Source organism: Phodopus roborovskii, unplaced genomic scaffold, assembly GCF_943737965.1.
Source record: "Phodopus roborovskii unplaced genomic scaffold, PHOROB, whole genome shotgun sequence".
Classification (NCBI taxonomy): Eukaryota; Metazoa; Chordata; class Mammalia; order Rodentia; family Cricetidae; genus Phodopus; species Phodopus roborovskii.
This window is the reverse complement of record NW_026125444.1, coordinates 1,352,979-1,367,833: the sequence shown is the minus strand read 5'-3', so window position 1 is coordinate 1,367,833 and position 14,855 is coordinate 1,352,979. Positions and strand designations below refer to the sequence as shown.

General features: G+C 34.5%; 1 protein-coding gene across 2 annotated transcripts in view; it reads right to left on the bottom strand.

Annotated features, from left to right (window-relative positions):
* The window catches only part of Phf14 (PHD finger protein 14), a 126,069-nt gene that overhangs the window by 66,400 nt on the left and 44,814 nt on the right, over window positions 1–14,855 (bottom strand). For both annotated transcript variants that reach the window (XM_051175688.1, XM_051175690.1), the window contains exons 11-14: window positions 14,175–14,270; window positions 12,351–12,454; window positions 10,279–10,410; window positions 8,358–8,526 (exon numbers count right to left, since the gene is read on the bottom strand). In XM_051175688.1, coding sequence (XP_051031645.1) covers window positions 8,358–8,526; window positions 10,279–10,410; window positions 12,351–12,454; window positions 14,175–14,270 — 501 coding nt within the window. The remainder of the gene's footprint in view (window positions 1–8,357; window positions 8,527–10,278; window positions 10,411–12,350; window positions 12,455–14,174; window positions 14,271–14,855) is intronic.

The window sequence follows — 14,855 nt, the reverse complement described above, 5'->3', positions numbered from 1 at the left end:
ACATGATTGCATTATACTAAGTAATACATACACAAGATTTGGCAAAAAGTTTAAACTATTTTTCCCTTTCCTGGTACTCATTTGATTACCGTAACTTTCATATACAGGCCATTTCAGTAAGGTTTCAGAATGGTAAAGTATAGTAAAGGGAACTACACATTCAAGTTCCTACACAAATTGCTCAAAAGCTTTCACAATCCTTACTTTCAGAGGAGAAGGTAGCCAAGTAACTATAATTCATCTATTTTTAAATGATTTTCCTGGTCTGTCCACAGAATATTTATTTACTTGGAAAAATGTGATAAAATAGACATCAAAAATATTTAAATGGTCCTGAATACCATGAAATTAATTTTCATTTTTAATCATTTTAATGCTGTTTCCCTAAACATCCAAAAATATTCATCTAAAAGCATTATTCAAATTCTCAATGTTGCTGTCTTAACATTATTAAGTAGTTAATTTGTACTTGTATAAAACTAGCTAAAACATTAATGTAACAAAGGTAGACTCTAGGATACGTCATTCTCCCTCAATTGACAACTACCACTGGTAGGGGCAATTATAACCAATCACACATATAAAAATGCCATAATAAAATCTATAAATTTGTATGCTAACTTAAAAATGTTTAATTAATAAAACAAATGAAAACTACATACTGCCCCTTGGCTTATAATTCACATATGAAAAAAGAAAACATTAATTTGTTTATTCCCCTCGTCCAAAAAAAAAAAAAAATATATATATATATATATATATATATGAAGCAGTGTTCGCTAGAAGACGAGTTTCAGTGAAGACTGTGAAAATGTGCTGGGACTACTGCATTCACTGTGTTAAAAAAATACATTTAAAATGCAAAAATGGGAAATAAAAATCCCAGGACTTCAAAGGAAGTAAAGCAGATACACGTGTGACTGTCAGACTAGGAAAGGACAGGTCTCAGGGAGCCCTGGGGTACTGGTGGGAAAAATGGAAAAAGTCAGCAGATGCACACAGCATAAAGACATGAAAAACAAAATCTGAACGCTTTCAAGCTACATTAAAGTTATTAGAAAACATACCCAAAAGTACAAATATTATTTTAAAGTAACTTCAAAAGAGACATGAACACTCTCATTTATTTGCTTCAAAAGTAATTTCTTTGCCTAAAAGGAAGAAGATACTTTCCACACAAAAACAGTGCAGAGAAAATGTCTACGTAATCCAGTACTCAGAAGGGCTGCCTTTACATTAAGTCGCACAGAAGCACCCGTGACATATAAGTAGTAAAAGAGAGCATTTGAGTCCATGAGTCCACAAGTATCAAACTAGAAACTACAATACTTAGTTATGGGAAGAATTAAGGTGAAACGTGAAAATAAATTCACACGATATACAGATCTTTTAAAGTTTCAACTAATGTTTAATTAACAAGACTGTTCTTAAATGTAAGTCATATTCTAATGTCTTTACTATGATATACATTATGTATTCATTTGAAAATTGTTCTAAAAAAAACATTAAAACAATTTTAACAATCAGATTTTGTGACATTTCTACAAGAATGAAACCCAAAGTTCAGCACTGGTGAGAAAGGACTGTAAAAAAGCATGTGAGTAAAGCTGCATAAGGTGCTAGCAGGATAATTAGCTGAGTAACTTAACTTGGCTGAGTGTAGTTTCATATCAACTCAAGACAAACCAGTCATCTGGGAAGAAGGAACATCCGTTAGAAAAATAACCTCACCAAATATGGACAAGACTTTATTTACTGAATATTGGAATGGAGACTGGAAAATGCTACGCAAGTGCTTGTCCAATAAGTTATATTCCCAGCTCTTGTCAACTCATTTAATTAGCTCTCTATCCTGTGTACAAACATCAAACAACACTGCTGACTACTTTGCAGGGTACCAGTAAGTAAAAAGATAGTATGTTCTACTATAAAAGAATTTCATTGTTAGTTGCTTTATTATCTGAAAAAAAAAAAAACAAAAAAACTAAAAAGTATTTTTACCCTGATATCCATTAACAGAAGTCATTTAAGTAAAAAAAAAAAAAAAAAAAAAAAAAAAAAACACATAAAGGAAAAAGCCTTGTTGTACCACAGTCTTATTCATCCACTAAATTAGTAAGCATAAAGACAAACTTAATTGTAATGGTAATAAGGACACCAAAGGAGTGCTATGACAATATGTCAATTATTCCTGATAGTGTCCTTTCTAGAACTTCGTCATTTATTCATTTTCTCAACATTATTATACCACATTAGGTTTTACTCTCATAACTCACATAAAGATAGGGAATGGTAGAAATAATAAAGGTTGCAGTGATCATTTACAAGTGTATACTATAAGTTATCTACTTAAGAATATAAACAGATGAGGGTTTATGAGATGGCTCAATGGTTAAGATCACCAACTACTCTTCCAGAGGACCCAGGTTCAATTCCCAGAACCCACATGGCAGCTCACAAATATCTGTAACTCATGCATGTGATGCACAGACATAAGCAAACAAAACACCAGTACACAGAAAATAGATAGTTTTTTTTAAAGAATATAAATAGAGAAGAAGGTATATTCTTTTGTGTTTGGGTAAAATGTTCTATAAATACGTTAGGTCCATTTTGTTTATAACATCGGCTACTTACAGTACTTCTCTGTTAAGTTTTTGTCTAAAGGACCTGTCTACTGGTGAGAGTGGGGTACTGAAGTTTTCCACTATCAGGGTGTGATGGTCAATATGTGATTTAAGCTATAGCATTGTTTCATTTACAAACTTCGGTATCCTTGTGTTCAGAGCATAGATGTTAAGAACTGAAATGTCATTTTATACATTTTTTCCTTTGATAACTATTTAGATACTTCCACCTATCTTTTAATTTGTTTTGGTTTGAAACCTACTTTGTTAGATATTAAAATGGGCACACCAGCTTGTTATTCAGGTCCATTTGCTTGGTATATCTTTTTCTAACCCACTACCCTGAGAACATGTCTATCCTTGATGTTGAGGTGTGTTTCTTGTATGTAGCAGAAGGATGGATCCTGTTTTCACATGTATCCTGATAATCTGTGTCGTTTTACTAGGGAATTAAGATCATTGATATTAAGAGATATCAATGACTAATAATTGTTGATTCCTATTATTTTGTTGTAGTTGTAATAGTTATTGTTGTTGGTGTTGGGGTGTGTGTGTGTGTGTGTGTGTGTGTGTGTGTGTGTGTGTGTAAAAATCACATGATCATCTCATTAGATGAAGAAAAAGTCTTTGACAAAATTCAACACCTCTTTACAACAAAAGTCCTGAAATGATTAGGGATCTAAGGGAGAAATCCCAATATAATAAAGACAGTTTACAGGAGGCCAACAGCCAACATCAAATTAAACTGAGAGAAACTCAAAGCAATTCTAGTAAAATTAGGGACAAGAAAAGGTTATCCACTTTCCCCATATATGTTCAATATAGTACCTGAAGTCTTAGCTAGAGCAGTGAGATTTTTAGAGATCAACAGAATATAAATTGGAAAGGAAGTAGCCAAAATTATCACAATTCACAGATGATATGATAGAATACACAAGAAACTCCAAAAATTCTACCAGAGACCTCCTATAGCTGATAAACAGCTTCAGTGAAGTGTCTGAATACAAGATTAACTCAAAAAAAAAAAATCAGTAACTCTACCTTATATAAATGATAAATGGACTCAAAAAGAAATCAAGTAACACACCATTCACAATAGCCTCAAATAATATCTTGGAGTAACTGATCAAACAACTGAAAGAGTTGTATGATAAAAACTTTTAAGTCATTGAATTGAAAAAGATATTCAACATGATATCAGGACATGGAAAAATATTTCCCATGATCATGGATCAGTAGAATTAACATAGTAAAAAATGCCGTTCTACCAAAAGCAATCTACACTTTCAAAGCAATACTCATCAAAATCCCCAAACAATTTTTACAGACTGAGAAAGGGCCTTTCTCAACTTCATATGGAAAAACAAAAACCCCAAAAGAGCAAAAACAATCCTGAACAATAAAAGAACTTCTGGAGGTATCACCATCCCTTATTTCCCAAGAGAATGTATTCAAAAGTTCTAAGCACTACAGCTTGAATATCTTGAGGGAAGAAGTGTCATTTCTCTACCTACTAGACCACTGGACTCAATTATGAAACTAAATACATGGATTAAAGCTATCATCTCATATACAGAATGGGCACTGGTAGCACATGCCTTTAGTCCCTGCACTCTTGTGTAGGTCATTTTGTTCTTGACTTTCCTTTTCTTAGAGCACACTTGTTATTCAATGCTTTGTATATAGTTTTGTATTAAGCCTAAATCTTTTCTTTAGACTAAAAGGGGAATTGTAGTGACCACGCCCATTGGCACTGACCACGCCCATTGGGGGTGGAGCAATGGGTGGTAGTGACCTGTGGAAGGAGGTCGGAGAGAGAGCAGGGAAAAGCTCTCTTTCTTGCTGGCGGGACTCGGACAGGAGAGCATCGGGTGGAATTTCCTGGTGTTCATCTGTCTAGGTTGTAAGTAATTTCTCCCTGAATAAACATCTATTCGGCCTATTTGTTTATCCTGATCCTTATTTAACCACAATACTCTTGTGGCAGAAGCAGGTGGATCTCTGTGAACTAGAAGCCAGCCTGGTCTAAGGAGCTAGTTCCAAAGCAATACAGAGAAACCTTGTCTCAGAGAACCACCTCCACTCCCCCCACAAAAAAAAGAAAGAAAGAGTAGCTGGTTGTGGTGGCACACACCTTTAATCCCAGCACTCAGTAGGCAAAAGCAAGCAGATCTCTGTGATTTCAAGACCAGCCTGGTATACAGAGTGAGTTCAAAGGCAGCCAAAGTTACACAGAGAAACCCTGTCTCAAGAAAAGAAAAAAAAAAAAAAAAAAAAAAAAAAAAAAAAGGTAAAATAAATAGAGTAATAAAAAAGTCATGTAAAGAAGGAAAATACACAGATTCTGGATACTTTATGCTATTGTGTTGTCTATGAATTGTTTTGACTGCTGAGGAAATAGCAACAATTGCTAAAAGCAATGCTGCTGGATTAATCCAATTTATGTATTTTTTAAAATGCCTTGACTTGAAAATTTAAGTATAAGGATATGTTACTTTGGAAAAGATTTTATTTATGTTTCCACATAAAATGAAAATCTGTGGATTTCTTCCAAACTAATATGGTTGATGAAGCAAGACCCCCTGAAGTAGTGTCCCAAATGATTCCACATTCAAAACAGCTGGGACAAGGCAGCCTTGCAGACTTCTGGATCTTCTTAGGATTTCTGGACCTTCTTAGGATCTTCATGGTGTTACATTGTCCCCAACCAGCAGGAAGCAGTTTGGAGAAAATGACACCCACATTAACCAATATTGTCTATAAATGTTTGTTTTCATTTAAACGGGGTTGGTTATAAATGGTTAATGATCACAATCTCTTTTTAAAGGAAAAAAGGGGGAATAGGATATACAAATGCGAACTTTGCATTGGTATGGATTTTCATTTATTGATACAAATTTAAGGTCAATTTTTTGATGTGTATATTTCTCCTCTTGTTTAGGTATTATTTGTATAGCTCATTTAAAATGTATAATTAAGTACAGACTATAGTTACCTATAATAGTCAAACCTATAGTTAGTTTTTCTAGATATACAGAGATGTATTTAAGGTGGATAGATACTCTTCAAATCTCTCAAAGACCTACAGAATATGACATTTATAATGGTTTAGGATTTTTCTTGACAGTGAGACATAACTGCTCCTGGCAACACCACCTGCATCAGAAAGGAAGATGGACATCGAAGAAATTTGTTATGGAGTTTACTTTCAATATAACAAGACTACCCATTTGGGCAAGATACTGCTCTTGTCTAGATTGTTTGACTTTACACTGTATAAAATGAACATGCAGAACCCATAGGAAAGTGACTGCTAAAACAAGATGGACACTGCTGCAGGGTTCCTGCTTTGTGAAAGAGTCTCTCAGATATTATACAGGACACAGAGAAAAGTGACTGACAAACTGCTGCCAATACAGTTTAAAGTTTCCTGCTTTACTGCGGAGTCTGCCAGACACACTATGGCCTATGGGCCGAAGATGGAACATTACAGAAGAACTTTGGATGACTGACCAGGCAGCAAGTTGTCTCTGTCAACTATAGAGTTTATGTATTATCCTGAAAGGATGAAAATACAGCCTAACTCTCTTAATGACCACTAAAAGTTAGAAATTAAAAAAAAAGTTCATCAGCATGTATTTGAAAATCACCTTAGCTACATGCAAAGCTCGGGAAAAAGAAAAACACATGAAATAGCTTGGTCAAGATGACTGGTTTCTCGAAATTATTATTATTATTCATAATCACCTAATTTCTGAAAATGTTGTTATCCAAAACAACAGTCTGGGAACTGTTATTGATCATCCTGTCCACAAAGAAAATTAATAACTAAAATACGGGACTCATAGCAAGAAGGGAAAAACAGAGAACAAGAGCTTCTGCCAATAAGATATAGACAACTCCCTGACTGGAGAGTACATTCTCCCAGCCGCTCAAGGACAAGGTCACTGAGCCCGCTGGTCCTTGAGAAAGAAAAACCCCCTAACCTTGCAGGTGTGCTAAATCTCTGTAACCTAGGAAACCTTATTAACCATCCAAGTTTTGAACTATCCCATGACCTTGCTTTTTGGCCTAGTGAAAATAACAGGCTAGCTTTGAAACCGGCCTTGTTAGCTTTGATGTAAATCCTATAAAAGCTGTCTCAATTCTGCACTAGGGGTCCTCAGTCCTTTACCCCTGCATGGTGTATGACTGTGGACCCCAGTGCACTTGGAATAAAATTCCTCATGCTATTTGCATTGAGACTGCTTCTCATGAGTGATTTGGAGTGTCGCCTTTCCTGAGTGGGAGCGTGAAGGTCCACGCTCTGCAGGTCTTTCAATCCTTCTGTGGTCTTTTATGGAGTTAAAGACAGATAGTTATGGTTAAAGTTTTCCTTAGTTAGGATTAAAGTTACATATAAGACTTTACAAAGATAGGATAGATGATAGAATATTTTTTTTTATTCTTGGTGTTAATGAACCAAATATTGTAATTATAGTTCTTGCTTAACAGCTGTTTGCTATATGTAATTTTACTATATTAAAGTTAAAACCCTTCTTTTTATTTAGACAGAAAAGAGGAGATGATGGGGAATGTTCTTCTGTATATGTTTGTCTTATTGGTTGATGAATAAAACAGAGTGGCCAGGCAAGAAGTGACATAGCTGGGCAGAATCAGAATATAAGCAGGGAAAAACAAGAAATTGCTCCCCTCTGCAGAGTTGTAGCAGGCAAAGGAGATGCAGGTCTGGCATTGCCAGTAAGCCAAGACCACCTGGAAATAGTTAGATTGAAAGAAATGAGTTAATAATTAAGTCAGTGCTAGCCAGTAAGAAGCCACAGCCAATGGTCAACAGTTTCATAAAAAACAAAAACAAAAACAAAAACAAAACACACACACACACACATTAGCAACCCTTATTTTGTTATTACTTGAAAAGTTTAGAGTTTGTTTGTTTGTTTGTTTTTGAGCCAGGCTTTCACTGTGTAGCCCTGGCTGTCCTTGTCCTGGAACTCAATCTGTAGACACAGCTGGCCTCAACCATCCAGCAGACCTACATTTTGTCTTGTTGTTTTTATAGTTTATGTGTCTCTATGTGTATGCACATACATGCCTTTGAACACCAATGTGCCAGAGCACATGCATGGAGGTCAGAGGACAACCCATGGTGTTTGGTTCAGTCCTTTCTTTTTGTTCCATCTTATGGGTCCCAGGGTGAATCCTAGTGAATTACAAATAGTCTACAACTCAGCAAATCTATGCATTCTCTAAATGCTCATTACCTTACCACAGGGGGGCATTTGCAGAACTAGCTAAAAAAAACATAAAAGAAAAAGTGTGGTTTCTCCATTCACACAAAGTCCCAAACTCGGCAGACTAAATTAAATACTGTCCCTGACTACACAGGTTTGAAATACAAAGGAAAAGATTAGGGAATGAGAAACAGAAAGCTGATATGAAAGGTAATCCATTATACATGTGGGCTTGCTGAGGCAGGCACAGAAGTCCAAGGCTTAAATAATGTACTGTTTTTAAGTGGAGTGTCAGATACACTGGTACCCACTATTAACCCACAAACTAGATTCTCAGCTAAATATACTATACTACACAATCCTACGTACTGAATCCATAGAAACAACCAAGAGCAATATAGACACTTATTTGACTTCTGAGTGTGTGTTTATGCAAGGAATCCTTTATCTGCTTAAATTTTTGCATCAGAGTACCATTGAGGCCTACAATACATACCGTGTTTCTCATTGGGATCTTCTTGGGTTCTGGTGGCACATCCTGTGGAACAAATTTCACTGGCTCCTTAATCTGCCTCCTTGACCGTTTGGTTCCGTCTGGCAAGGTCTCCATGGCCATGTCTGCTTCCATGTCGCTGCTCCCTGCCTGGTCACACTCTGAGCACTGCCTGAACACATTTGTGTTAAGATAAGGTCATATTCTTATTGCCTTCTGCTTTTATCTACAATCTCTATAAATAAAAAAGGATTTATACCCAAATACACACAGGTAGTGTGATAATGACAACACACAGAAACACACTGTAGGCATGCCAAAATGAGTACCATGACTATATTATAGAAAGCAATTCAGTGTATCCACATATTACAAGAACATGTGCAAGAAGGTATCTCCCCTGTGGAAATGATGAGTGTTTTAATGTGACATACACTGAACTGTCTTTAATGGACTTTCATTCTTATTTTCCTTTACCATACAGGTGCCGAATAACCCATCTGGGAAAAAATGAGACCTGTGGAGTGTTGCCGAGAGTAATCATTTTACTTGGCAGAGCAAGTAAAACCTTTACCTTGTTGATGAAGGACCTAGAAATGTTTATTCTGCCACTTACATGTGCCCATTAAAGCATTCCAACTAAGCTGGTATGGTGGCACACACCTTTAGTCCCAGCACTTGGGAAACAGAGGCAGGCAGATCCCTGAATGTTTGAAGCCACCCTGGTCTACAGAGTTCCAGGAGGAAAGCAAAGAAGAATTCTAATCAGCTATGATGCCTATGAAGCACAACAATGACCAACATGGCACAATTACCCTAAGGGTACAGTAGTGGCATACAAAACTCAGCAGTAACCAACAATTTTATAACTTAAGTCCTGCTCAAAAAGATGAAAACCACTCCTAGTACTTGATTACCCAGGGGTAATGAAGTCATAAATCTTAGGCCAAAACATACAAACCACTTTAATAAAGTAGCATAATACCTAATTACATTTTAAATGTCTGTCCTTAGCCTATAAGTAAATATAGTCCTCATACCTCATCAAGAAAACAGCTCTTTGTAACAGTCAAGAGACCACTACAGAAAACCACAACCAATCAAAATGCAGAGTTGTGACATCCAGTCCCTACAGATACATCTACAAAACACTAAGGTTTGGGAACATTGGTAGAAAGTTTGCAAAAGGCTGCGATCAGGGAGTCTGTGTGAGACTCTCTCTCCTAGCACATGCCTTTAATCCCAGCACTTAGAAAGCAGAGACATGCCTGAGTTCGAGGCCAGCCTGGTTTACATAGTGAGTTCCAAGACAGTCAGGTCTACGCAGAAAATCCTACCTCAAAAAAAAAACAAAAACAAAAAAACACTTCAACTAATGACAAAAAGTTATTTTTGGGTAAGACAGAAGACAAAAAGATGTCTCCTTGTAATCAATTAAAGGAAAAGGTCATATGCTGGGGAATGTAGTTAAGTTGGTGGAGTATTTGCTAAACACACCAAAGGCCTGGGTTTAATTCATCATACCACATAAACTGAGCATGTTGTTACAGGCCTATAATCACAGCACATATAATGACATCAACACAAGACTGGAATTGAGATTCTGTCTTAAAAATAAAAGTTTTTTTCTTTCAAAGTTTCTGGATTTTCAAACAATGGCTGATGAAACTAAAAATTCATCTAAATTCAAAATAAAAATAACGAATTTGAGAAACACCAAATCATAAAATGAAAGAAAATTATAAATCCACCAGAAAAACTTCTGCTGTCTTATGTATACATTGCTAAGATTAAAACATTAATTCTTACAAAAATTTTATTTAATTCATGTAATAGCTAGAAAGACTTACAAATATTCAATTCAGAAGTGTGAATTAGTGATATAACAAACCAATTCCAACCATATCCAGTCTATTTCACTCACCAGTAACTGTTTTTGGTCTTTCTCGGCATCCGTGTAAGAGGAGGATCAAGGCACCCGAGATGGTAATGCAGCTTGCAGGTGTCACACAGCAAAAGAAGGTGCTGATCATGGTTCTTCTTACAAATTCCACAACTTCAATGAAAGCAGCAAATGAGAGTTACACTGATGTCCACAGGGAAACAGTTTATACAGCAGCTGAGTTCAACAGTTTTCATCTTGATTATTTTGTCTTCTGTTATGGCATTTCTGGTTTTTTGAGAATGAATCTTGCTATATGGACCAGGCTAGCCCTGAACCTACGGGATCCTCTTTATCTGAATACACAGGAAGAACAGCTGTGTGCAACAGGAGCCTACAACAACTTATGTTTTTCATAGCATGCATTGTCTTAACAATGCCAGTAACTGTTAGTTCTAAATAAAGGATGTTAAAAATAGCTTAGATCTAATATAACCTTAAAGTTTTCTAAAGCTAAACCCATTAAAGAATGGAAATACTTAAGGTATGTATTCTCAACATAGTCTTTAATTATTACTTAAAATTAATTTGTTCAACTTTTCTTTAGAAAAATAAACTATGAAACATAAATTGTGAAAAAGAATATTCTAATCTTGAAAACTACCCTGAAGGTCTAAAGAAATTATTTCATAAACACCTCTGTTTTATATTATTGCCTGCAAACCTTTCATATAGCCTTAAACATATGTATGTGTGTGTGTGTGTGTGTGTGTGTGTGTGTGTGTGTGTGTGTGCACGCGCTACATTTCAATGTTCTTTTCACAAAGTCAGATCTTGAATTTAAAAAAAAAAAGATACTAACTGATATAGCACAAGCTTTATTAACTTTTAAAACAGTTAGCATCTCTTGTGGGAAAAGGCAATTTTACTTCTAAGAAAATGAGCACCACAGCTTGAAAGTTTAGCATATATTTATATTGGGGTGTATAGAATGAGGGAACAGTTGTCTGGGAACCTAAAAGAAACAAAAATGTATAGCAAATGGAAGAACTATAATAATATTAGATGTTTTCTATATCACTCGAAGACACAATAGTAACAAAAGTGAACAGCACTAACAAAACAAAGCAAAATACCAGATCTTAGAGTTAAAAGAAAATCATTTAAACATATTCTGAAGCAAAAACAATTGCAGTCATAAAACTCCAAAGTCTAGTGCTATGCCTAAAACAACCAACCATGCTTGGGAAAGCAATATGGTGATACACTAATGTTCACACTACAAACTAAGATAATAATGTGCATTTCCCATATTTCACATACATACATGCATATATGTGCATGTTATTTTTAATATGTATTTATAGCTCATAATATACACAGCATTTTCTAAATTGTCAATGTGATTAATATCTTACATGAAAAACTGATCTCTAATTTAAGTATAGAAAAAATGAGGCCTTTATTTAGATATAGAAAATGGAACTGCCATGTAAAACTACTACAATAATCAGTATTATTAAAATATTGAATACAGGAAGTAAAGGAGAAAACTATGTCTGGAAATAAAATTATTATAACTGAGCAAGGAGAGAAAAAAATACAGATAAATTAAAATATAAAATTTTTCATCTTTTCCACTACCATTAATTACTACCTAAATCAAAAGCAAAACTTTACAACTCATTCAAGAAAAATGTTATGCCCATTTACTTATTATGATCATTAACATAAATAATAATTACATAATTATAAATAAATTTAAAAAATTAAAGTTAACATAACAGATAACAGACACATCTTTTAAAGTAATTATGTAATCTCTCCAATCTGACATTCTCCCAACTGAGCTATTTCATCTAGGTATTTTGTCATTTCTTTAAAAGAATTCTTTGTTTTCATGGAGCATATGAAAATGTATTCTCAGTTCCTTAGAAGATACATCATTTATCTTTTAATCGACAAAGCATTTTTGATCAAATCAACCTGAAATACACTTAGCTGAAATTCTGAAATGGACCATAATTCACTCTGACATATGTAAAGTACCTTGTGACTAGTACATGTTAGTTGAAAAATAAATAATATTGTTCTGTTATGATTTCATTACTTGCCTATAAAGTACTGTAGGAAGAGCAGATGTCTTTTGTGTGCCTCCTTCTTTTTTACTTGGTTTTCTCTCCTTAGGTGCTCGTAAGATTGCCGGTACATTCAACTTCTATTAATATGAATAAATGTAGTAGATGCTGTTTTAAAGATGTACAAAGCAACATTTTCCCCTATTTGCTACTAAATCTAACTAAATAAGCTATGATTCAGAGAGGCAAATCTGCTTTGCCAGCTATATTAGCAAGGAGAAAGAAAACAAGTTTTTAGTCTCAATTACTACTATGAGAAAGCTGTAACTGCACACTCATCAGTTCTCAGAAATATAACAGACGTTATGAAAATTATACTACTTTTGCTCGACAATCCTAAAAGATGAGGACAGTAGAGAAGGCTTAAAAATCTAACACAGTATACTTGGGAGAAAACATCAGTGCTGTTTCTTTGAAACTTCCCAGCTATATTGGTGTTCCAAAGGTCAATTAGAAAAATTATCTCATTGAACCAAACCCTGCAAAAAAAAAAAAAAGCAGATGAGATTCTTTGACTCTCTACTAATCAGTAGTATGCTGGCTTCTGAGATAGCAACCATCTATCAAAGTCATTTCTTAGTGGCCCAGTGAGCCCACATCTGTTCAGCCAACTGGAAAAGCATCACACAATGATAGACATGAATCGTATGTCTGTGCATGCCCCTTCACATGATGTAATTTGCAATCTTCTATGAAGTTATTTAATAAATGGAAATGTCTTTTATAGTAAATGTTATTTTAAACTGCAGAGGAGGTTTTTATGAAGCAAATATGAACCAAGCCAAACAAATGCTAGACTGGCCAAGTAAGCTCTTATACTCCCCAAATACTGTAATCTATTACTATTAACTACCTATTAATAGGAACAAGAGTTAATATGTCCAAAGACAACTTTTCTTCCTTGCTTTGCAGTGCCAGTGATATGCAATCAGGTCACAAAAGAAGTTCAAAGCCAGCAGGGTACTGTGCAAATCATATATATATTTGAGAGAGAGAGAGAGATTATATCAGGAAGTTGATTTTTACAAATGTCTGAAATGTATACAATTAAGAATCCTACAAACTACTTTTACAAAGAAAGAACCACACACAGCACACAGCTGGTTTCCATCACCTATCCTTAAAACTGAAGTTACCTGAAAAAAAAAAAAATCTTACTTATAATATACAGTATTAAAGGACAGCAAAAAAAAAAAAAACTCCATTTTATGTTTTCCTTTTTACTATGAAGCACTAACAGGCTACAATTGCTCAAAGATAAAGAGTCTTTCTTTTGCTTGTCCTATAACTACAATTAATTAGTTACCAATGCATACAAAACAGCATACTTTAACTTCTAAGTTTTGAAAACTGTATCTTTTGTGCAGCTGAAAACTAAATTAACATGAAAATCAATGGCTCTACCTTGAATTTTTAAATTTTAAATACAAATAAACAGAAAGAAATGAGTAGGACATAAGAATGGAAAAAATGTGGCAAAGAGTCTAAAACCACTGCATATACTAGAAAAACTCATGCTTCCTATCTTATCTCATCAGAAATGACAGGCCAATCAATTTGGGCAAATGAAAAAGATACCAAAATGATAGCTGAAGAAAGGATGAAATTAAGCTACAGGTTCTCAGTAAGCAGTGGCTGCCAGTGGTCTGAAAGTATTTCAGACAGAAATCGTTACCTCAGGGCATGAGGCTCTGACCGAATAGAACTATTTAGTTAGCAAAGTGGCTGTTGTGTAAGAAATATGTACTTTGAAAAGTTACATGAGAGCAAGAATTGAAGAAAGCAAGAAAAGAAACTAACCTGCCCTGTAATTCGCCCAAGTAAGGCCCATATTCCTTGACCTTCACTCCGAAGTTTCCCATTCAGATTTTGCAGTTCTTCTAAAGATTCACAGAGCTACAAAAGTGTAAGTCAAATTAGTAAGCTTATATGTACAAATGTAAGTAAACAAGAATATCTATATTTATTTTTCTATATATTATAATATATTCAAATCAGATAACTACTAAAAGACAAAGATATATTCATATTACTTAGCATGATGAACGTACTTAAGAGAAGGTAAACATTTTCTTTTATTCCAGTGTTTTTAAAGATATTTCATTATACTATGGATATAATTTGACATATATTTTGCTCTACTTTTATCAAGTCACATTTCTTTTTTTTTTTTTTACAATGAATCCTTTGATTTTAATAAAAAACAAGATATTCATAGATGTTTAATCCAGTCTTAGTTAAGATCTAGAAGATGGTGAGGATCATTTGTTAATCTACATTCTTATGACAAAGTGATTTCTCTTTAATTATTAAACATGTCTTAATGATGACACAGTAAAGTGGGTCTCCAGATGACACTATAAAGTGAGTGAAAAATGGCTAAAAAAGTGATTTTTAAAGACCCACGACTTCTGTTAATAGGGAAGCATATCATTTTAAGAATCCAGCATGGATATAATTTTTGCATACCTCTGATGCATA